This window comes from Ranitomeya variabilis, chromosome 3 (genome assembly GCF_051348905.1).
Source record: "Ranitomeya variabilis isolate aRanVar5 chromosome 3, aRanVar5.hap1, whole genome shotgun sequence".
Classification (NCBI taxonomy): Eukaryota; Metazoa; Chordata; class Amphibia; order Anura; family Dendrobatidae; genus Ranitomeya; species Ranitomeya variabilis.
The window spans coordinates 172,740,505-172,764,493 of record NC_135234.1 but is presented as its reverse complement, the minus strand read 5'-3'; the positions used below and the strand labels follow the sequence as shown (position 1 = coordinate 172,764,493).

At 43.2% G+C, this 23,989-nt stretch overlaps 1 protein-coding gene across 2 annotated transcripts in view; it reads right to left on the bottom strand.

Moving 5' to 3' along the window:
- Positions 1 to 23,989, bottom strand: part of CD53 (CD53 molecule) — a 58,964-nt gene that overhangs the window by 5,522 nt on the left and 29,453 nt on the right. For both annotated transcript variants that reach the window (XM_077299485.1, XM_077299484.1), the window contains exons 2-6: positions 23,415 to 23,494; positions 21,044 to 21,232; positions 19,381 to 19,455; positions 7,987 to 8,082; positions 2,823 to 2,924 (exon numbers count right to left, since the gene is read on the bottom strand). In XM_077299485.1, coding sequence (XP_077155600.1) covers positions 2,823 to 2,924; positions 7,987 to 8,082; positions 19,381 to 19,455; positions 21,044 to 21,232; positions 23,415 to 23,474 — 522 coding nt within the window. In that variant the 5' untranslated portion in view covers positions 23,475 to 23,494. The remainder of the gene's footprint in view (positions 1 to 2,822; positions 2,925 to 7,986; positions 8,083 to 19,380; positions 19,456 to 21,043; positions 21,233 to 23,414; positions 23,495 to 23,989) is intronic.

Sequence of the window (23,989 nt, the reverse complement as noted above, 5' to 3'; positions counted from 1 at the left end):
TGCAGCCCCAAAAGTCCCAGTGTTCTTCCAGGGGCCTTACGTCTTGGTGGGTGAAGTCACAGGATGTAAGCTCTGGAGGTCGTTGGGCAGCCTGTGCAGACTGGAATCACGTCACCATATATTGCACAATGTGGCCAGAAAGAAGCTGCTGTCCAGACTGAGAGTAGCAACACTGGTAATCCCCATTTGTGCATACGTAGTCTTTTACTAATGGAGGAGGAGGGACTGTGTTGGTGTTGCAGCCTCTGTGACCTTTCAGAAAAGCCGTGTATATACTGACAGAACTTGTGACACTTAGATTGCACAAAGATGGACTTCCTTTCACTAAGCATGTGACTTATCAAGTATTTGCTTGTACATGCCAATTTTTAGTTATTTGATCCCATAAATTTAATTTATGCCTTTATTTTTCTAACTTCACCAACTTGGACTATTTAGTGCTGATGCATCACACAAATCGATCACAAAAATATTTAAGCACAGGTTGTATTGTAACAAAATAGGTAAAAATTCTTTTGTAAGCCACTGTACTTTTAATCACTGCCAGGGATGGATAATAAGTCTTCAAAAATCTTGCGTAATTTGTCTTCAGCATCAATTTTTTTCTGGGAATCTTACTGGACTCAGAGCTTATGAAAATTTTCCCTCCTAATGAGAAAATTCCGAAGATTTCCCTAGGGATAAGAAGCCTTTCTTCCAATCCCTATGTGTTGGTCAGGAAGGCAATGGCAGTGTAAGGCGCCTTACAGCTTATATTCCAGCAGTATGGTTCATCATGCAGCATGTATCAGTTGTCAGATTTCCTTTAACTGCTTGGATGTTAGGAGATGTGTGGTGCTATACTTGGCATGTAAAAGTTTGGGCACCCCTGGTCAAAAGTGTTGTTATTATGAACAGTTGAAGATGAAATGATGTCTAAAAAGCCTAAATTTAAAGATTACACGAAATGTAGCAAACAAGCCATAATCAGAGTAGATTGTTATTGTGCTGTATGATGCGGACTCCTGCAGAAAACGCGCAAGAAAAAAAAGTTGCAGAAAAAGTACAGCATTTACTCTATGTGTGAACAAGGCCACAGCGCTACATTTTTGCTATATTTTTTAATGGGTTTAATAGAGAAAAATATCAATCACGCTGTTTTTTATGCCAGTTACCGATTTTGGTAAATAATATAATTGCTATGTTGTGCAGGTTGTTACGGTTACAGGAACACCAATTATGTCTGTTATTTGCTGATTTGTGATGTTTATTATTTTTTTATAAAGCAAATTAAAAATGACACTACTGTAATTGTTTTTCATTATGTTTTATAGGAAGAAAAAAATCTCATCTATTCTCCCTCAAGAATCCAGACAACTTGAAATACTCTGCTCTCTACAATATATCAGTATAACCTGCTTGTGGAGTAAGAGCCTGGAATACAGATCAAGTACACAAAGTTCTCCCAATGACATCAGTAGAGCCTGGGACATAGTTCTCGCAAGTGGAAATGAACCCTAATGCTGAGGGTTGTGAGTTTGAGACCTGGCAATGCTCACAAAAAAGAAAAAATACATTTTTATAATTGTTTTTTATTATTTTAAGTAGTTTAAGAATTAAAAAAAAATGACTTTTTCTTTACTTCATTAATCACAAAGTCCCAAAAAAGGAACTTCTCCAAGATACAAGCATAGCAAACTTCAGCCTTAGGTATATAGCCAAAAAGAGGAAGAGATCTATTAAATAAAATTAAAATATATTTATTGAAAGTAATCTTAAAACATAAATAAAAAAGCAGAAATGCCAAATAGGGGATGCTGCTGAGTCCTTCATATAAATGGTTCATGGTATTTCCAATGAAGCGGTTTATATGATATATTAATAAATGTGGTAGTAGATAAATAATACTAAAACCGTTGAAAAAGAGAGAGAGTGGGCACTCACCATCTGCTAATATTCAGTCTTTATTATGACCACATGTCAATAGCAGGAACAGCAGGGAGAAACGTGATGTTACAAGACGACGGCCGTTTCGCGCTGCCGCGCTTCCACGGGTCTTGATCAAAACCCGTGGAAGCGCGGCAGCGCGAAACGGCCGTCGTCTTGTAACATCACGTTTCTCCCTGCTGTTCCTGCTATTGACATGTGGTCATAATAAAGACTGAATATTAGCAGATGGTGAGTGCACACTCTCTCTCTTTTTCAACGGTTTTGGTAACTCTATGGACTTTATTTCTTGTGGTGGCACCCGATTCTTGCATATGGCATATACGCTGGCTACCTGACACACAGGTGTATGGCTGTATTCACTAGCAGTTGGTGCGGCAATCTGATTTCTTTTTTGTTGGATAAATAATACTAAGTCCCGTGACCGTCTATACTTGTATTTTTATACCATAGAACCATAAGGCTATCCCCTCAAAAATGAAAAACTCAATATCAAATGTAAAAAAATAGAATAGTGGCAGAATCTAGTGATGTTGGTTAAAAGAATGGTAAATTAATAAATGGTCAGAATTATCTAAGCTCAAGTAATCAGTACATAGCTACTGAGTCTCAATGTAGAAGGAAGGAGATAAATGGTCTTATTGATATGTGCAATAAAGTGAAAAAACACTATTCGAGGTGCCAAAAAATAGAGCCCCATTAGTAGGTATAAATACCTTTAAGAATCGAGGAGCAGATATTGTGGAGTAGAGAAAATGAGGACCAGCACAGCGTGAGGGGTGAGGACGCTGCATTGTTCCTCATTCTCTCAATCCATCATGGATTCCTTATTTTGTGACATTTTATCTTACTGCAGACCCTGCACCGTCCTATCCTATAATTTGTGCATTTTTTACCTTTTGAAATACATTGTTTCCATTGCATTTGCTTTCTTCGCAGCATGATGAGGGAATGTCACTTTTCCAGTCTGATGAACCATTGATTCCACAGCATTGCAACTAGAAAACATATTGCTTAAAGTTATTACACTTATTGTAGGTTTCAGATACATTAATAATTCAACGCACCAATACAGTAAACATAATTTAAGTTCTGTTCCATTTATATTTAATCTGTTAATGATGAATGAATTCTATTGGAAAAACTTATGAATGACAGTATTATAAAAATATTTATCGTACTTCCATGACATTGTTATACAGTTAGGTCCATATATATTTGGACAGAGACAACATTTTTCTAATTTTGGTTATAGACAATACCACAATGAATTTTAAACAAAACAATTCAGATGCAGTTGAAGTTCAGACTTTCAGCTTTCATTTGAGGTTATCCACATTAAAATTGGTTGAAGGGTTTAGGAGTTTCAGCTCCTTACCATGTGCCACCAGGAGTGGGTGATAAATGCAGAATTGGTGCATGTGTTTCTATCATACTTTTCCTCTATTTGTTCCACTCCTGGTTTTGGCTTACAAATACAGATGTAAAATACTGACCAAATACTGCTAATGTGACGGCAGCCCAAGAGCCAAACTAAAAGACCAGAACCTCCCAACAGAATGGATCAGTGAGTAATTTTAATGCACCTGTGGTGGCTCTGTGCAGACTCGGTGTCACCCCACACATGGTGCAAAGCAATAATGTTACAAAAAATCTGAGGCACCAAAAAAAATATAGGGATAAAATTAAGCTTATTCCAACCTTAAAATGACATAGCCAAGGTGCAAAAATGAGGTAGATAATGCAATGTGTCAGCCATAATAGGCCCTTATCAAGCCAGAAATACAGATTTTAAAAATTCAGCCATATGGTATAGATGAGACAATTGGAGCTTTTATACACCAGAGGAGATAAAAGTATAAAATTGTGAATACTTAATAAAATCAATTACAATATACACTCACCGGCCACTTTATTAGGTACACCATGCTAGTAACGGGTTGGACCCCCTTTTGCCTTCAGAACTGCCTCAATTCTTTGTGGCATAGATTCAACAAGGTGCTGGAAGCATTCCTCAGAGATTTTGGTCCATATTGACATGATGGCATCACACAGTTGCCGCAGATTTGTCGGCTGCACATCCCAAAGATGCTCCATACAAGGCAGGATGGATCCATGCTTTCATGTTGTTTACGCCAAATTCTGACCCTACCATCCGAATGTCGCAGCAGAAATCGAGACTCATCAGACCAAGCAACGTTTTTCCAATCTTCTACTGTCCAATTTCGATGAGCTTGTACAAATTGTAGCCTCAGTTTCCTGTTCTTAGCTGAAAGGAGTGGTACCCGGTGTGGTCTTCTGCTGCTGTAGCCCATCTGCCTCAAAGTTCGACGCACTGTGCGTTCAGAGATGCTCTTAGGCCTACCTTGGTTGTAACGGGTGGCGATTTGAGTCACTGTTGCCTTTCTATCAGCTCGAACCAGTCTGCCCATTCTCCTCTGACCTCTGGCATCAACAAGGCATTTCCGCCCACAGAACTGCCGCTCACTGGATTTTTTTTCTTTTTCGGACCATTCTCTGTAAACCCTAGAGATGGTTGTGCGTGAAAATCCCAGTAGATCAGCAGTTTCTGAAATACTCAGACCAGCCCTTCTGGCACCAACAACCATGCCACGTTCAAAGGCACTCAAATCACCTTTCTTCCCCATACTGATGCTCGGTTTGAACTGCAGGAGATTGTCTTGACCATGTCTACATGCCTAAATGCACTGAGTTGCCGCCATGTGATTGGCTGATTAGAAATTAAGTGTTAACAAGAAGTTGGACAGGTGTACCTAATAAAGTGGCCGGTGAGTGTATACATATACACAAGCTGTACTGAAGAGAGAGAATGGAGTAAGGGTACCGTTACACAAAACGATTTACCAACGATCACGACCAGCGATACGACCTGGCCGTGATCGTTGTTAAGTCGTTGTGTGGTCGCTGGGGAGCTGTCACACAGACAGCTCTCCAGCGACCAACGATGCCGAAGTCCCCGGGTAACCATTGGGTTACTAAGCGCAGGGCCGCGCTTAGTAACCCGATGTTTACCCTGGTTACCATCGTAAATGTAAAAAAAAAAAAACAGTACATACTCACATTCCGGTGTCCGTCAGGTCCCTAGCCGTCTGCTTCCCGCACTGACTGAGTGCCGGCTGTAAAGTGAAAGCAGAGCACAGCGGTGACGTCACCGCTGTGCTCTGCTTTTACTTCCCGGCCGGCAGTCAGTCAGTGCGGGAAGCAGACGGCTAGGGACCTGACGGACACCGGAATGTGAGTATGTATGTTTTTTTTTTTTTTACATTTACGATGGTAACAAGGGTAAACATCGGGTTACTAAGCGTGGCCCTGCACTTAGTAACCCGATGTTTACCCTGGTTACAAGCGAACGCATCGCTGGATCGGTGTCACACACACCGATCCAGCGATGACAGCGGGAGATCCAGCGACGAAATAAAGTTCCAAACGATCTGCTACGACGTACGATTCTCAGCAGGGTCCCTGATCGCTGCTGCGTGTCAGACACAGCGATATCGTATGGATATCGCTGGAACGTCACGGATCGTACCATCGTAGCGACAAAAGTGCCACTGTGTGACAGTACCCTTACATTCATAACAAAGTGCCAGATAAGATTCAAGCAAATCACTCTTGGAATTTATGTGAAAAAAACAGACTTATAAATATATTACTACTGTAACTCTGGAAGAAACACTATTGCAAAACCATTTGATAACATCACAGACAGGCAGTGGGGACACTTCTATACACAGCAACTATGACTCGATGGGATATCGCAGCAACAATTGGAATTTTCTGCAGATATCTGGAAAAACTGCACCAAAAAGACTGGAATTCATTTTAAAAGAGTTCTTCGATATTTGAAAGAGACTCAAAGCATACATTTAAGGATATGTGAAACAGGAGATCTAAAACTCACAGGCTATGTGGATGTAGACAGGGCTGATGACTTAAGTGATCATAAATTGACAAGCGACTATTTGCTCAAGTTTGGAGAAAGTTCAATTTCTTTGTCTAGCAGAAAACACGTGTCTGTAGCCTTGTCATCTACAGAAGCAGAGTATGTGTCTGCAGCTGGCGCAAGTCAAGAGGCCATTTGCTTAACCCCTTCAAGACGCAGCCCTTTTTCGCTTTTGTGCTTTCGTTTTTTGCTCCCCTCCTTCCCAGAGCCATAACTTATTATGGGCTTATTTTTTGCGGGACGAGTTGTACTTTTGAATGACACCATTGGTTTTACCATGTCTTGTACTAGAATACGGGAAAAAAATTCCAAGTGTGGTGAAATTGCAAAAAAAGTGCAATCCCACACTTGTTTTTTGTTTGGCTTTTTTGCTAGGTTCACTAAATGCTAAAACTGACCTGCCATTGTGATTCTCCAGATCATTATGAGTTCATAGACACCAAACATGTCTAGGTTATTTTTTATATAAGTGGTAAAAAAAATTCAAAACTTTGTAAAAAAAAAAAAATTGTGCCATTTTCCGATACCCGTAAGCGTCTCCAGTTTCGTGATCTGGGGTCGGGTGAGGGCTTATTTTTTGCGTGCTGAGCTGGTGTTTTTAATTATATAACTTTTGTGCAGATACATTCTTTTGATCGCCCGTTATTGCATTTTAATGCAATGTCGCGGCGACCAAAAAAACGTAATTCTGGTTTTTCAAATTTTTTTTATCGCTGTTTAGCGATCAGGTTAATGTTTTTTTTTTTGATAGATCGGGCGATTCTGAATGCGGCGATACCAAATATGTGTATGTTTGATTTTTTTTATTGTTTTATTTTGGATGGGGCGAAAGGGCTGTGATTTAAACTTTTATATATTTTTTATTTTTTTCATATTTTTTTAAAACACTTTTTTTACTTTTGCCATGCTTCAATAGCCTCCATGGGAGGCTAGACGCTGGCATAGCCTGACCCTATGTAGCTGAATTGCAGGCTTGCTAAGAGCGCTGACCACAGGGTGGTGCTCACAGCAAGCCGGCATCAGTAACCATAGAGGTCTCAAGGAGACCTCTGGTTACTATGCAGACGCATTGCTGACCCCCGATCATGTGATGGGGGTCGGCGATGCGCTCATTTCCGGCCACGCGGCCGGAAGCGGTAGTTAAATGCCGCTGTCAGCGTTTGACAGCGGCATTTAACTGGTTAATAGCGGCGGGTGAATCGCGATTTCACCCTCCACTATTGCGCGCACATGTCAGCTGTACAAAACAGCTGACATGTCGCGACTTTGATGTGGGCTCACCGCCGGAGCCCACATCAAAGGGGGAGACGCGACATGTGCCGCACTAGTACGAGGCATGTCGTGAAGGAGTTAAACCAATAATTAGGCGATTTTGGTAAGCCATCAACTTAACCGACGGTGATTTATGAAGACAACCAAGTATGCATTTAACTTGTATGCAGTAAGAAGATCAATGCGAGAGCCAAAAGTTGACGTTAAATATCATCACTTGCGTGATTTGATAGAATGTGGCATAATTGAGTTTGTTTATTGCAAGGCTGACCAGATGATAGCTGATGTTACAACAAAGCCACTTCCAAAAGCCAAATTTGAAGAATTCAGAACCATTGTGGGACTAACAGGATATGTAGTTGTTGAGTGGGGGTGTTGGAATAATGCTTATTATTGTATATATAGCATCAACTACTATTTACTACTGGTGAATAGTGCATGAGTTTCTGTCTGCAGCAGTAGTGTTATGTTGCCAATAATACATTGTTAAAAATAAAAAAATAAACCCAGGAAGTTCCTGCTCACTGTGTGTGTAGCTGAAGCACATTCATTTTACTTTCACTTTGCAAGCTGATAGACAAGATGCTAAGACCCTAAGCTATAAGAAATAGATGTTGTAAGCGGTGTTGTCTTTGTTCCTGAATAAATATATATTCACTGCTGTCATCAGTCTGTCATTGTCTAGGGACTGCCAGAGTTAGGCAAGAAAATCACGCAGCTTTTCCCTGTAGTTCCAGAAACAATAGATGGAGCTTTGATGTGCGTGCTCTGTCAGGGCATTTCCTTTCTTAGTACCTTGATATTTGTCAATGAATGATACTCACTTCTGTTTGGAAATCATCCCAAATTGTTGAATTCTCCTTCCTTAGTTTATGATCATCAAAACTTTTTCTGAGTTGCTCTGTAATATAAGGATCAATCTAGAACACAAAAATATGGAGATTGAGCAGATTACTGAGTACCTGAATGCATGGGTGGTGGAAACAATGTAAAGTCAGAGGGTACAATAATGTGTTGTGATTGAGGAGCTTTAAAGAGGACCCTTAACCATTTTTTTCATATTGAACTGGACACACACAGTGTTATAGTGGTTACAGGGTCGTATAAAACATGTTTTTCTTTTGTTTTGTTTTTTAAATTTCACCTTTTCTTGCAGAAATGTTATCAATCAAAGTATTGGCACATAATGAGTTAACTCTTTCAAAGTCCAAGTGGGTGTTATCAGTTAGTTTTCACTATGGGCGTGTACGTCTTCTGCCTAATCATAAGCAGGCAGCAACATTCTTTCAGATATGGTCGATGTGGGGATGGGCAGGACAACTTAGTTTAGCTGTGTCATAATGCAAACCTCTCTATTAGCTCTCCTCCCCTTAACTTCTTCATGATAGTGCAGCGCCCCAGAGTCCTGGTCGTTGCAGTACTGTGGCTCCGCCACTATGGGGAGCCATGGTGCGTCCGATGGCACTGAAGGAGTTCATCTGATCAGGTATCACAGACACCAATACATTTCACAGCCGGGCCTCCGGGGGGAGCTAAGGGTTCTATTCATTAGGCCACTCCCCACCATAGTGGGTAAACTGGGGGTCAGGCAGGAAGTTAGATCAGAAAGCTGACTGGATTGGACGAAGCAACACCTAGTGGCAGAGGGTGTTGTGGAGGAAGAGACAGTAGGGTCTCTGTCAGGGGTGGGATCCTGACAGAGGCTTGGCATTGGAAAGAACGTAACGGGTCCGCGCCAGCTCCGGGAAGCGGCGGGGCCCAAGAAAGGACTAGAAGCGAGATAGATTGTGCTGAGTGAGAAACGAGATCAAGCAATAGGAGAATTCCAGTAGGGGTCGTGCTGTAAGACCGGAGCAACACCCTACTGAGGCGCACTACCGGTGGCCGGAACACCGAGGGAGTATTATAACATTCAGCTTCAAGCAATACTCTAAACAGCGGCAGGACAGTCAGTTTAAGGCGGGCTGTCTAACACATATCACCTATGAAGTCTTGGGAGGCAATTGCGGGAGAGGGGCGTCTCTAGGGTCCCGGAAGAACTCCAGGCCTATCCGACAAACGGGTGCCGTTCTAACTGTAACATCAGGAAGGGACGGACGATTAGAAGAACATCATTTAATCGAGTTGTGAGGGAACTTAAGAAACAGACACAACAGTTGTGGGGTACTTTCCGTAAGCACAGCAGGGAAGGACTACAACACATAGCGCTAAGAAGGAAGGCACCGATTTCCACCTGTGAAGTGAAGTGAACTCTGGAGGTGCCATTGGACCGGCCGGACTTGCGCAGCCTGGTGAACCGTATTCTGGACTGAGGACTCAGAGATCTCCAGTAAAGAGGTAAAGAGACTGCAACCTGGTGTCCTCGTTATTTACCGCGACCTGCACCCCACAACTGCACCGTTACAACACGACTTATTGCACTGGACGTCCCCCACTGACAGACAGGGCCACGGACCGGGTCTAGCCACCGTGACAACCCCAGAGCAGAGACCCAGAGGCCCGGCTCCGGGTACCCCTTGGCCCTGCGGCGGTGTGGGGGCGCTCCAAAACTTGGCGTCACGAACAGGATCTACTTAAGCCTGAAGAATCAGGTCATGTGTGCCTTGGAACTGTGATTTGTTGTGCTTGAACTGTACTTTATTGCAAAGACTGTGCTGCGCCATTTACCGCCAAAAGTTCCCGCCAAAATCCGCCGCCATTGCAGCGCTGAGGAGAGCGCAGGAAGGGAAGAGGGGCGTGAAGTGGGCGTAGGCGAGCTGGGGAGCGCGAACAGCAATGGCCGCCCAGTCTAAGTATTTCTTGATCCTGAGGACGTGCCCGTCAACAGCCGAGGTCCGCCTCCTGATTCTGGTTGGAGGGTGGAGACCATGGGGACGGGGCCGCCCACGGAAGAGACCGCGGGAAGAAGACGCTGGAGAAGAGACCAAGATGGCCACGCCAGAAGCCCCACGTGAGAAGGATCGGGCGCGGAGAGAGGTTGAACAGCCCAATGTAGTTCAGGGTACGCCGTCGCTGAGGGGACTGACCCTGACAGGGCCAACGATGGGCCGACCTCCCCGGCCGCCGTCGGAAGAGAGCATGGCCGCGGCTGAGGCCCGGCAGATTGCCGCCCGCCTGGAGGCCGACGCCCGCGTGATTGCTAGGCTGGGCCAGCCCACAGAGATCTGCCTGGTTCCAGTGCCCCCTGCTTCTCCCAACCTGGCCGCGGCTGAAGGTGCGCCGCAGGCATCGGGCCTAAAGATCATGCCTGAGGCCGAACACCTGCGGCGCTTGATGGCTGCATGGCGAACCCGACCTCGGCCGGCCGTGCAGGTGGACCTGACCGCCACCGCGGAGGTTCCCTCATCCCACTGGGGGGTCATGATTTCTTTTAACCCCCAATATGGACGCGGGGTTATCCAGGAAATCGGGGAGCCGCTACAAATCCACGTGGATTGGGAAGAGGTGGAGCCCTGCAGCGGAAGATTCCCCCGCGACCTGGAACCCGGTGACGCGGTGACCTACACCAGATGGAGGAGGGCTACGGGAGAGGCTGGCTGGGTAGCGCGGGGCGTGCAGCGATGTACTGCCTTCCAGGCTGCTGCCGGAACATCGGAGGAAGATGATCCCGTGGGGAAAGCAGCAGAGCCCGGCCCCGCGGAACCTCAAGAAGCCCGGTCTCGCTGTGCCCCGGAGGGACGTGTGCGTCTGCCAGTGAGAAGGGCCTCCCGGCGAGGGATTTTATCACTGCTGGGACCGGAACGGCGTCCTGGCTCACCAGTGCGATCTGTTGGCCTGGTGAGACCGGATAGGAGACCACCACAGTAAGATTTTACTGCATTTCTTTTATTGTAAATAGTTACTGTTTTACTGCTTTTATGTTGTTGCTAAACCCGTTCAGGGTAAACTCTTAAGGGGATCCTTCTATGGACCCGGGATCCCTATTGTTTGTTTTTATTACCAAAAGTTTTGCACAAGTTTTAAAAACTGCTGAATCATGAACTGTGCATGATCCGAACTCTTTTGTATATAGTTTGCACCTTATTAAAGGCGCTCCCTACTGGTTTTACTTAAACAAGGACTGTTTGCGAAGATACCGCACTGGAACCTTTGATGAGTATGGACTGGTAGCTTGAGAAGATGTGCTACCTCACAGAGATTTGGTCCCCTCTTAAAGGGGATGTTCATTTGTTGCGCGTAAATGGTGATATTGCTTTAAGACCGGTAGCAATAATGTCAATGGAAGAAAATGATGATAATATTTACATGTAAAAGTTATATGTATGCCATTAGTTAATTGTAAGGGAATGCTGATAATGTTCTCTGAAAGAAAAAGTAAAAAGAAGTAATGAGAAAGTTTAATGTTGTGAAAAGAAGATAGTTGATAATGGTGATAAGAAAAGGGGGGGGATAGAAGGTAAACCCTGCGTTCCCCATCGAAAGTTAGTAATGTGTTACTAAGGACAGAAAGTGAACCCGTAGGGGTTAGTGGGTGAGTCCTTATAGGAGCCAAGTAGAGCCGGCTCGGTGTTCTCAAACTGAAAGAAAAGTTATGTTCTATACTGTGTATAGTAGTTGAAAGGCAGTAGGCCCTGGCTGAACGGGGCGGTCCTGTAACAGAAAGGAGAGGCAGTAGGTCTGGTGCCGATAGGACAGGCGGTCCTGCAGATCCAAAGTAGGAGAATGAAAAAGTTAAAATACCTTGTAATGTGATTATAGGAAGGTCTTTAGCGGATTAAGAGTGTATATCCTTAAAGGCAAAGTTAAATTATTGGTTAAAAATGTTTGCACTTAGTAGAATACCCGGTTGGGTAAGAAAAGTTAATTATAGCATGTTGCTATGATATTTTTGCCATGTTTGTAACGTTCAAGTGTCCTTACCTCCCATAAAGGGAAGCCTGTTCAAGTATACTTATTGTTATTGCACTCAACAAAATTGTATGTCTTTTTGCTAACTTGTATTGTTGTTTTCTTCCCAGTCCCGGAGTACTGTGTTTAACCAGGGGGGAGTGCAGCGCCCCAGAGTCCTGGTCGTTGCAGTACTGTGGCTCCGCCACTATGGGGAGCCATGGTGCGTCCGATGGCACTGAAGGAGTTCATCTGATCAGGTATCACAGACACCAATACATTTCACAGCCGGGCCTCCGGGGGGGAGCTAAGGGTTCTATTCATTAGGCCACTCCCCACCATAGTGGGTAAACTGGGGGTCAGGCAGGAAGTTAGATCAGAAAGCTGACTGGATTGGACGAAGCAACACCTAGTGGCAGAGGGTGTTGTGGAGGAAGAGACAGTAGGGTCTCTGTCAGGGGTGGGATCCTGACAGAGGCTTGGCATTGGAAAGAACGTAACGGGTCCGCGCCAGCTCCGGGAAGCGGCGGGGCCCAAGAAAGGACTAGAAGCGAGATAGATTGTGCTGAGTGAGAAACGAGATCAAGCAATAGGAGAATTCCAGTAGGGGTCGTGCTGTAAGACCGGAGCAACACCCTACTGAGGCGCACTACCGGTGGCCGGAACGCCGAGGGAGTATTATAACATTCAGCTTCAAGCAATACTCTAAACAGCGGCAGGACAGTCAGTTTAAGGCGGGCTGTCTAACACATATCACCTATGAAGTCTTGGGAGGCAATTGCGGGAGAGGGGCGTCTCTAGGGTCCCGGAAGAACTCCAGGCCTATCCGACAAACGGGTGCCGTTCTAACTGTAACATCAGGAAGGGACGGACGATTAGAAGAACATCATTTAATCGAGTTGTGAGGGAACTTAAGAAACAGACACAACAGTTGTGGGGTACTTTCCGTAAGCACAGCAGGGAAGGACTACAACACATAGCGCTAAGAAGGAAGGCACCGATTTCCACCTGTGAAGTGAACTCTGGAGGTGCCATTGGACCGGCCGGACTTGCGCAGCCTGGTGAACCGTATTCTGGACTGAGGACTCAGAGATCTCCAGTAAAGAGGTAAAGAGACTGCAACCTGGTGTCCTCGTTATTTACCGCGACCTGCACCCCACAACTGCACCGTTACAACACGACTTATTGCACTGGACGTCCCCCACTGACAGACAGGGCCACGGACCGGGTCTAGCCACCGTGACAACCCCAGAGCAGAGACCCAGAGGCCCGGCTCCGGGTACCCCTCGGCCCTGCGGCGGTGTGGGGGCGCTCCAATATTCGTCGTACAGGTATGGTGCAGCGAGAAGAGCATTACAGCAAACCGATGTGCATGTACAGCTGAATGATTGCATTCGCTCACTTGCAGAGCCAGTGTGATCATCAACAGGTGTCAGTGTCAGCGATGTATTATAGCTGACATTCTGCAGTAATGCCCCCAATTGGTGCTAAGGCCGATCACGGGCATTTAACCCCTCCGATGCCACTGTCAATAGTGACATCAGCATCAGTCATCGTGCAGAGGGAGGGAGCTGCCTCTCTTCTCTGATCGACACATGCCAATGGTCTCCATGGTGACCGCAGACCGAATGATTTTTGTGGGATCACCCAAGTACGGTGACCTGTATGGTCCTGCCTTAAGCAGGACCTGACACCCCTCCTCATTGTGTGTGATTCACCGATCTAATGACCTGCAATGCAAAAGCATTTCAGAGTATTAGATCAGCAATCAGAGCAGAGAAAGTGATGTGTTCCTTGGATGGACTTGTTAAAAAAAAAGCTTTAAATAATTTAAAAGATCACAAAATAGAGAACAAAAAAATGAAAAAATATACCAATAAATACATGTAATAAATGTAAAAAAGCAAGAAAAGTACACATTTTTGGTATCGCCAATCTATAAAACTGTCACACTAGATGACGTCTTCAGTCAACATTGTAAAGCTTTTTCATCATATCACCATAGAAAAAGTGGAATAAATCAAGATCAAAAAGTAAAATGTAAATAAAAATGGAATAGCTGAAAATGTTATCTTGTCCCACCAAAAAAAAAATCTGCCATACAGTTCCATCAGCAAAAAAATTAAAAACATATGTAGCTCTCAGAATATAGCAATACAAAAACAATTCATTTCTTATAAAACTGTTATTGTGTAAAAGCAGCAAAACAAAAGAATCTACTATATAATTGTCTAAGGGTCACTTCCGTCTGTCCTTCTGTCACCGTTATTCGTTCGCTGATTGGTCTCGGCAGCTGCCTGTCATGGCTGCCGCGACCAATCAGCGACGCGCACAGTCCAGAAAAAAATGGCCGCTCCTTACTCCCCGCACTGACTGACCGGCGCCCGCATACACCGCTCACACAGGGTTAATGCCGGCGGTAACGGACCGCGTTATGCCGCGGGTAACGCACTCCGTTACCGCTGCTATTAACCCTGTGTGTCCCCAACTTTGTACTATTGACGCTGCCTATGCGGCATCAATAGTACAAAATGTAATGTTAAAAATAATAAATAAAAAAAAACAACCTGCTATACTCACCCTCCGCCGCCTTTCTCGCTTCTCGCCACGCTCCCCGGACCGCTCCATTACAACCATCAGCTTGCGGTGAGGTCCCGTCCCAGGGCTGGTGTGCGGCAAGGACCTGCCGTGACGTCACGGTCATGTGACCGCGACGTCTTCATAGGTCCTGCTCCCACCAGCCCTGGCACTTGCAATGGAACTCGGCTTCAGGAAAATGGCCGCCGCAATCTTGATCTGCGCACGCGCGGCATCCCGCGGCCATTTTCCTGGAGCCGAGCACTACCATCTGCACAGGATCCCAGGAAGAGGAGAGGCGGGACGCGGAGGAGCATCGACAAGAATGGTGAGTATGATACACTACAAGGGGCCCTCGGATCGTTAGGTGAGTATGTTTATTTTTTATTTTTTGGACCTGTCACATACGTGCCTCGGTAATATACTACGTCACTGGGCAATATCCTACGTGGCTCTGCTGTATACTACAAGGCTGGGCAATATACTATGTGGCTGGACAATATACTACGTGGCTGGGCAATATACTACAAAACTGTGCAATATACTATGTGGCTCTGTGCAATATACTACGTAGCTGTGCTGTATACTAGGCAGCTTGGCAATACACTACGTCGCTGGGCAATATACTACGTGACTGGGCAATATACTATGTGGCTGGGCAATATACTACGTGACTGGGCAATATACTACGTGGACATGCATATTCTAGAATACCCGATGCGTTAGAATCGGGCCACCATCTAGTGTTACATAAATGTATCTCTGTACTCGTACTGACTCGATGAATAAAGCTTTCTTATCACTTTTACCATACAGTGAACGGTATAACAAAAAAATCTCCTGAATTACTGGTTTTTGTTCATTCTGCTCCCCAAAAATTGGAGCAGAAAGCGTTCAAAACATTTTGGGCACATAAAAATGGTGCCAAAATAAACTTCAACCCATCCTGTAAAAAATAAGCCCTCACATGACTCTGCTGGCACAAATATAAAAAAATTATAGCTCTCAAAACATGGTGATGCAAAAACTAAAAGCGTCTTCTAGTGTGGGACAGCAGCCAAACATGATAGTGATCATTACTGGTATGATATATATTATTAATTTGATGCAGGTGTTACAGACAATTGTTTGTTTTTAATTGTTTTTTAGATGGTTCTTAGATTTCATTCATTTAAAATATATATTTTTTATTATATGTAGGTTTGTTTATCAATTTATTGAGATCTTTCTTCTCCCCTTCTCTTTAATCTTATTTTTACTTACTGGTTTTGCACCCTGTAATATTTTGTCTGTGCATCTTTATTTTCTCCCTCTGAAAAGAAGGACAACGCTGATCAGAGGCCATATGGAAACCAGAGTAATGCCGTTGCCTGATTAGTGAAATAATTCCTCAGGGGTGTCATCTAAATCACATCATTCGGAGAATTAGATGGAAATCTCAATGTAAGTGCTCAACGTATAGCACAAGATAAATGTGATGCAAAATGTTATGTAAAATATTGGCAACTAAAGCTTCAACTGATTTTACAAAAAAAAAAGCAAGTCCCTCCCAGGTCTGTCATCTGTCAACAGAAACATAGAGGGCTTCCACATTACTGGTATCACAAAGTCTATGGGAAAGCTAAAATAACTTCCCCACAAAAAAGAAATCCAGGGAATTTGGCGCTCCCAAATCCAAATGACCCTCCTCCTTCTTAGACATTCTATGTGCCTAAACCACATTTGGCATTCAAATGTTTTGCATTTCTGTAGCAATGAGAGTCCACTTAATTTACGTTGTGCATGTCTCCAGAAGTATAAGCTGGCCACAATGTGTAGGCACTACAGTGTACGAGCATGACAATGGCAGATTTGCAATTTTTACTCAGCAACAACTATTGCTGCTTGTTTCTGGAAAACACCCTTAGGCCAGTTTCACACGTCAGTGGCTCCGGTGTAGTGACAGTTTTCTCACGTACCGGAGACACTGACACACGTAGACCCATTCAAATGAATGGGTCTATGCACATGCCTGCGTGTTTTCACGGACCGTGTGTCCGTGTGGAAAACACGGAGACATGTCCGCTTTTCTCCGGCAGCACGGTCCGCAAAGCGTCCTGCACACGTGCACACGGAGAATAGTGTACACTCTCCTCCGTGTGCACGTACCGCCGCAGGAGAAACAGCGCTACAGTTAAGCGCTGTCCAGTGCATGTGGTGCTGAAGCTGGCATTCATTCCTTCTCCCCAGCAGCGTTCGCTGGAGAGAAGGAATAAAAATCAAGGTTTTTTTGTGTTTAAAATAAAGTTCGTGGTCACCTCCTGCCTCCCACCCCCTGTGCGCCCGCTCGCTTGCATTAAAATACTCACCCAGCTCCCGCGATGTCTCCTCTCAGCGCCGGCAGCTTGTCCTGTGTGAGCGGTCACGTGGTACCGCTCATTACAGTGATGAATATGCGGCTCCACCTCCCATAGCGGTGTGGTTCTTAAAAAATTGGTTTGGGAAATTTTGTTGGAAAATGAATAATTGCAGATACATTTTAAGCCTTCTAACTTCCTAACTGAAAAAAAAAATGTTTAAAAAGTGATGCTGATGTAAAGTAGACATGTGGAAATGTTATTTAGGCATAAAAATTCAAAGCTTAAAAATTTCTAAATTTTCAGTTTTTTCTTAAATTTTCAAGATTTTCATAAATAAACACAAATCATAGTAACCTAAATTTATGGTTAATGTAACATACAATGTGCCATGAGAAAACAAACTCAAAATCATTGCGATACGCTGAAGCGTTCCTAAGTTATTAACACATAAAATGATATTAGTCAGAATTGTAAAATTTGGCCATGTCAGGAAGGTGAAAACATGCTTCGTGTTGTAAGGGTTAATACACTGTCAGCTCTGCTATATTGCTCTGATTCTGGCATGTAGTTCATTAATCAGGAAGTTTAGCTTGATCTATGCTATAGATCCCAATGTCATAAGCTGATAATACACCTTCCCAACTTTCGTATAAGAGAAAGAGGGACAGAAAATTTTAGGCTATGCCCACACTCATTTACTATTTCAATCTCAACTGGCCACTATAATAAAAATTTAGAAAGTCATGGCCAATCCCTTAAGGTTGTGTTCACACAACTGCTAAACCTTTTTGCTTTTTGTTGTCCTTTCCATTATAGGAGCAGGACAACGGAAAAACACAGTAAAGCTCATCTGTCTCCACTATTATGAGCTCTGTCATCTTTCTGTCCAAGTGTCCATCATATTTCAAGCCTAAATTACTATTCCTATCCACAGTCAGGCTGTCTCCTCAGTGTTCCTCTCTTCCCTCAGGCCATCTCCTTAGCACTCCTGTCTTCTCTCAGGCCATCTCCTCAGTGCTTCTGTCTGCAAGCAAGCAATCTCCTCATCAATCTCAGCACTCCTCTCTGCCCTTGGGTCATTTCCTCATCACTGTATTTTGCTCTCAAGATGTCTCCCTTGGGTTCCTATCTGCTTTCAGACTGTTTCCTCAGCTTTCCTTTCTACTATCAGGTTGTCTCCTTGGCACTCCTCTCTACCATAACCAGTGCCAGACTAGGGTGCCAAGGGCCCACAAGTAACCAACTCCAGGGCCCCACTTTCAACTACATGCAAATTGACATTTTCTTCACTCACAAATTTATATAAAAATGAACTAGGTGATTGTTAAATTAATAAGAGCCCACCTTTATCTGTACATAGTGATTCAAGTATATCATGCCAAGTAATGCTCATATAAGAGAATGATGGCCCACCGGAGGATTCTCCTGTTCTCCTGTTGGCCAGTCAAAGCCTGCATAAGACTGTCTCTTCAGTACTCCTCTCTGCCCTTGGGCGGTCTCCTCAACGTTGCTTCCTGCTGTCTATTCAGCATTACTCTCTATCTCCTCAGATTATTATTGTGTGGATACATATTAATATGTAATTTTTTGGTTATTTAAAAGGAAATTTGGATAATGCTATTAGCCTTTAGATACAGCATTAATCTGCAGGTTAATAGTGTTGTGAAGGTGCCTGACCGCTGTATTGAAAAGTTCAGCCTACACCTGCCGGTTAATAGCGTTACCTGATCGGACAGGCGCCCTTTAACATTTGTAATAAAATACTATTGTATTATTGTGCTACATTATTTTTTCTATGTGGAGTTTTTTAATCGTTTTTTCTATTTTTTTTTTAGATAGATAGAGAGATAAATAGAAAAGACAGATAGCAGCACAAACTTGAGCAGATTTTGGGTGCAATATTTCCTGAATAATGCGGTTGTCCAATGTAAAATATAAATGGAAAAAAAATCAGGCAGCACTCCAGTTCAAGTAAAAATTGTGGGCTTTAATCCAGCACCAAGTGATGCAACGTTTCGACCTCACATCACGGTCTTTGTCAAGCCACCAGTGACAAAGACTGCTGGATCTGGGACGGTTGGTATCTATAGATACAATACACAATAAGATGCATAATTGCACCCATTGACCATGAACGGAATATAAATGTATCCTCATAGTGATGAACTGAGTTATGTGTGGTGGCTCCTGAAGATGGAAGCCTGGAGAAAGCAGATCCTAGTGCGTGTGATGCACCCTACACCTAGCACATTGGAACTGGGACACGATTTTCCTGTAAAGTGCCGGGGTGTTCTGAATCAGCAACTAATCCACGGTTACCGCCCTCGTTCACTTTACAGTAGCACATTGTCTCATACAGGTTCACTAGTAACGGTGATCGACTTTTTCTGAGAGCCCCACAGAGAATGAATGCTGTTTTGACAGTGGGATATAAGTAGATTACATTTAGATCCTTTATTAGATCACACAGCTTACCTCTTTTTCATATATGAAGAGGACAATTGCCAGAACAACTTCTATCAACAGAATCAGCAAGAGCAAAATGAAGAACTAAGACAAATGGAAATGAAAAGTCATTCTTCATTAGTCATTAAATGCAATACTTGTTACTTCTAATAGAAATCACAGTGGGGCCTGTATTTGAGCGCAGATCTTGTACATTTGATGGCAGATTGTTGTAGGTATCAATAATTGTGTTCCCTTTCATAATTATTTGAATATGTATCTTTATTTGATTTTTCAACATGTAATAGGAGCAGTCTCAGATGTCCCTGAATAGAATAAAGCTTCAGCGGGACCTGAACAGAATCTAAAGATGTCCATATACATACAGTCTGTTTTACACATCCACGTTTCTGTTTTACAAGTCTCCTACAAGGATGTCGAGCTCAAGTCAGGAAATCCGCAGCCAGAAAGTGCTTCACAGTCCAAGAACAAACCGTGAAACAAGGATGTGTGAAACCTGCCTTGGGCTGAGTGCACACGGTTGCGTTTTTGATGCGTTTTAGAATTGTTTTTTCCACTCAGAATTGGCCCAAAATCGCTAGGGAATCCTTATGCCAACAAAGTCAATATTGTGCACATTATCAGTAGTTTTCCTTTCAGAATATGCTGTGCATTTGCTATTTCGCCTTTATGACCCTTTGTATGCACAGGAAAAAAAACACATCCTCTAAAACATTTTCCACAGCGTTTTTGTTGTCAAGAAATCCAGAAACCTTGTAGAAATTCCTGCAAGCAAATACTCAACGTGCGCAGCCTTAAACTCTTCTTGGCATCAGGTATTTGAGAAAAAAAGGATGAGGCTGTTGGATTTCACTATGCACAATCCTTTTATTCTCTATGGAGCTGAGTGGTACCTGGCAGCAGTTTACTCCCATCCTCCGACAGCGCCGTTTTGCCATCATGGCTTCCTCAGATAGGGGCCATGATGGCGAAACGGCGCTGTCGGGGTTACTGATGGACACTCAGGACAGGATACACATTTATGTGAGTAATATTGATTCTTAGCTGTGAGCCTTATACTTAGCGGACTTGCCTGCACTATATACTTTGTATATGATAGAGTACCACTCTGGTTTATGCGGGCCTTATAGAATTCTGGTTGGTATAGTACAAAGTTACCATCCATTCAGCAATGTATGCATATGGATTATCCTCCTAACGAACTATAGCCCATTGCGAGAGGGTGGAATATTATCTGTCCAGTAGTATGTCCTGCATTTATTGACTAGTAAGAGTCATGATGCGGGTTTTCAATATTTATTGTGGATAGTACAAATGTGGTGCAGTGTTTGCAGCTATATTTATTTCCTGTTCTGTATGCCATGAGTATTTTAATGAATTTCCTAGTCTTGTCTTTTATTTATGTTTAATAAAGTATATATACAATTTTTTATACATTTGCACAGGCTCTGTCTGAGTATACAGATGGCTTGGTATGCTTCTTTTAGGGGTAGGTGCAGAAATAGACAAAAATATATAATCCAAACATTATTTCTTACCCAGCAATGGTCCAAAAAATATGATCTCAAGAACTGACTTAATCAATTTTACTAAATATCACATATACATCCTTATGATTATAAATTCCATTTTCTGATTGTATTACAATAATTAAGAGGGCACCAATACTCACAGTAAGAAGTAAGCATTTGTTCTCCTTTATTGCTCCCATACATCCGAGAAATCCGAATACCATTATAATGCAGCCAAACAGAATGAGGACGTTGCCGATTGTAATAGAGGGGATACCGGGAAACAGGGTCCCATAAACATTGTGCACAACAAAGTAGATGCCAATGGCGATTATGGTACATCCAGTAACCTACAGAAAATGGACAGTATCAGAACCGGCTTAGACTTAATGAATAACTCCTAAAAAAAAAAAAAGTACAAGGACAGGAGATCACACGATATTATATACCAACATTCCTAATAGTGTAAAACTAGTTGAGTAACGTAACCTATTCACTGTATTTTTGCTAAAATTACTAAACCATAAAGGAAGCTACAAATAGCTTTATACTGCCTGGAAACCTGAACACCAACATCAAGAATTATATATTAAAGGGAACCTAAATCTCTTAAATGCTATTACCCTGCATATGCATATATGGGGTTAATCTGCAGGTTAAAAGAATTAAAATGCCTTTTTGAAAGCCCAGGTATGTGGAGAAAATGAACTATTGTCCTCCTGGCGTTCAGTTACAGAGGCATGCGCACAATCACCACTCAGTGCACTGTGTGTGGCTGTTGCAGGCACGCCTCAGCACTTTGATTGACAGCTGACTCTGCACAGAAGCGCTGCACAGCGATCTGTCAAAATGTGCTGGTGCGCCGCTTTGGCTGAATCCCGGCGGCTCCTGGGATGGACATAGTTCATTCACTCCAAGTAGCTACGCTGTCAGTATGGTGACCAGACAGCATTTTAATGTTACTAATGTGCACATTAACCCTGTATCTGCAGGTTAGTAGTGTCCGGAGACATGACAGGCACCCTTTAAAGGGGTTGTCCAGTTTAAAATGACAAGTCTGACATTCTATGCAACTTCAGACTTGTGAATCCTCCCAGCGCTCGTACCGCTCGCTGTGAGGATTCACCGTTGTCAGGGTCGGGAGCGGCAGTCACGTGACCGCAAGTATGTGAAGAGAGATGTAAACTGTGTCGGAATCAGTACAGCAGACTACAGCGCTGCTCTCTGTGCAGTGGTCATTCATGGGTACTGCGGCTCTGCTTATATGCACTTCAATAGAGGCTGTATATGGCAGCCCAGACATGGACAATAAAATGCTGTCGTGTGAATACACTCTTGGGCCACATTCACACGTTCAGTATTTTCCATCAGTATTTGTAAGGCAAAACCAGGAATGGAACAATCAGAGGAAAAGTATAATAGAAACACGTCACCACTAGTGATGAGAGACTATACTCGTTACTCGGGTGATCTCCGAGTATTTGTAAGTGTAGTTTTCGTTTCCTCAGCTGCATGATTTGCGCCTGCTAGATAGGCTGAATACATGTGCGGATTCCCTAGAAACCAGGCAACCCCCACATGTGCTCAGTCTGGCTAGTAGCCATAAATCATGCAGCTGCATCAACAAAAACTAAATCTCCGAGCACTCACAAATACTCGGCGATCACCCAAGCGTGCTCGGGGAAAACCCGAGCAACGAGTATACTTGCTCATCACTAGACACCACTTCTGTATTTATCACCCACTTTTTGTTCTTACAATTACTGATATAAAATCCTTACCAAATACTGAACATGTGAACATGGCCATAATCTGCAGTGTTTCTCCTGCTCTATATCATGTTGTCAACTGATAGGGCACAAGGTTTTATGTGACAAGTTCCCTTTAACTACAGGTTTTTACTTCTTTAAAAATCTGTTATTGAGATTTGCTGGCTATCAATGACTTATTTTCTTCAGCTCTGGCAAAAATTAAGAGACCCATCACATCAAAACCCTGTCATGGGCAGCCCAATCTCCAGACCTGAACCCCATTGAAAACCTCTGGAATGTAATCAAGAGGATGATGGATAGTCACAAGCCATCAAACAAAGAAGAACTGCTTACATTTTTGCTCCAGAAGCAGTGTTAAAGACTGGTGGAAAGCATGGCAAGACACATGAAAGCTGTGATTAAAAATCATGGTTATTCCACAAAATATTGATTTCTGAACTCTTCCTGAGTTAAAACATTTGTATTGTTGTTTCTAAATGATTATGAATTTGTTTTCTTTGCATTATTTGAGGTCTGAAAGCACTGGGGTTTTTTAAAATTTTGACCATTTCTCCTTTTCAGAAAAAAAATACAAAATTTATTGCTTGGAAATTCGGAGGCATGTTGTCAGAAGATTGTAGAATAAAAGAACAATTTAAATTTTACTCAAAAATATACCTATAAAGAGAAAAATCAGACAAACTGAACATTTTGTAGCGGTCTCTTAATTTTTGCCAGAGCTCTATTTGGAGTGACTGTATATTGAACTATTTAAACTTACCCAAAACAATAAATTGAAGACAAATAGTACATACTTCAGCATTTGAATATATTTTCCCATGTTTACTGTGATGTATAAATCTGCAAAATATAAAAAGAAAGGGTGACATGAAATATTCTGCTATTAGTATAATTAGCCTTGTTTTATTATCTTATATTATAAAGCATGATGTACGGTAGTTGGTGCATAGTGTAAGGACACGGGCATAAGGAACAGCTGAGATGCCATCACTATAGATCCGCAAATTGTGGTTTTAAAAGTGATTGCTAAAAGTTTGTTTTTTGGTTTTGCAGCATTAGGCTGGAGTCACACGAGTGTATAACATCGCCGTATTACATGACGATAAAACACTTCATAGCACTATCAATCAATGTTATTCTAAGGGGCAGCTCAGTTCAGCAAGTGCAGCATTCTGCGGGTGCATCCGATGATCGGATCATGCGCACCTATACAAGTCTATGAGTGCAAGTGAAACATCGGGTGCCGGCGCCGGGTGCTGAACACGGCTCTCATCATTCTCCCCTGCTCTGCCAGTGATCGGCACAAGCAGGGGAGAATCATTCTCCCCTGCTTGT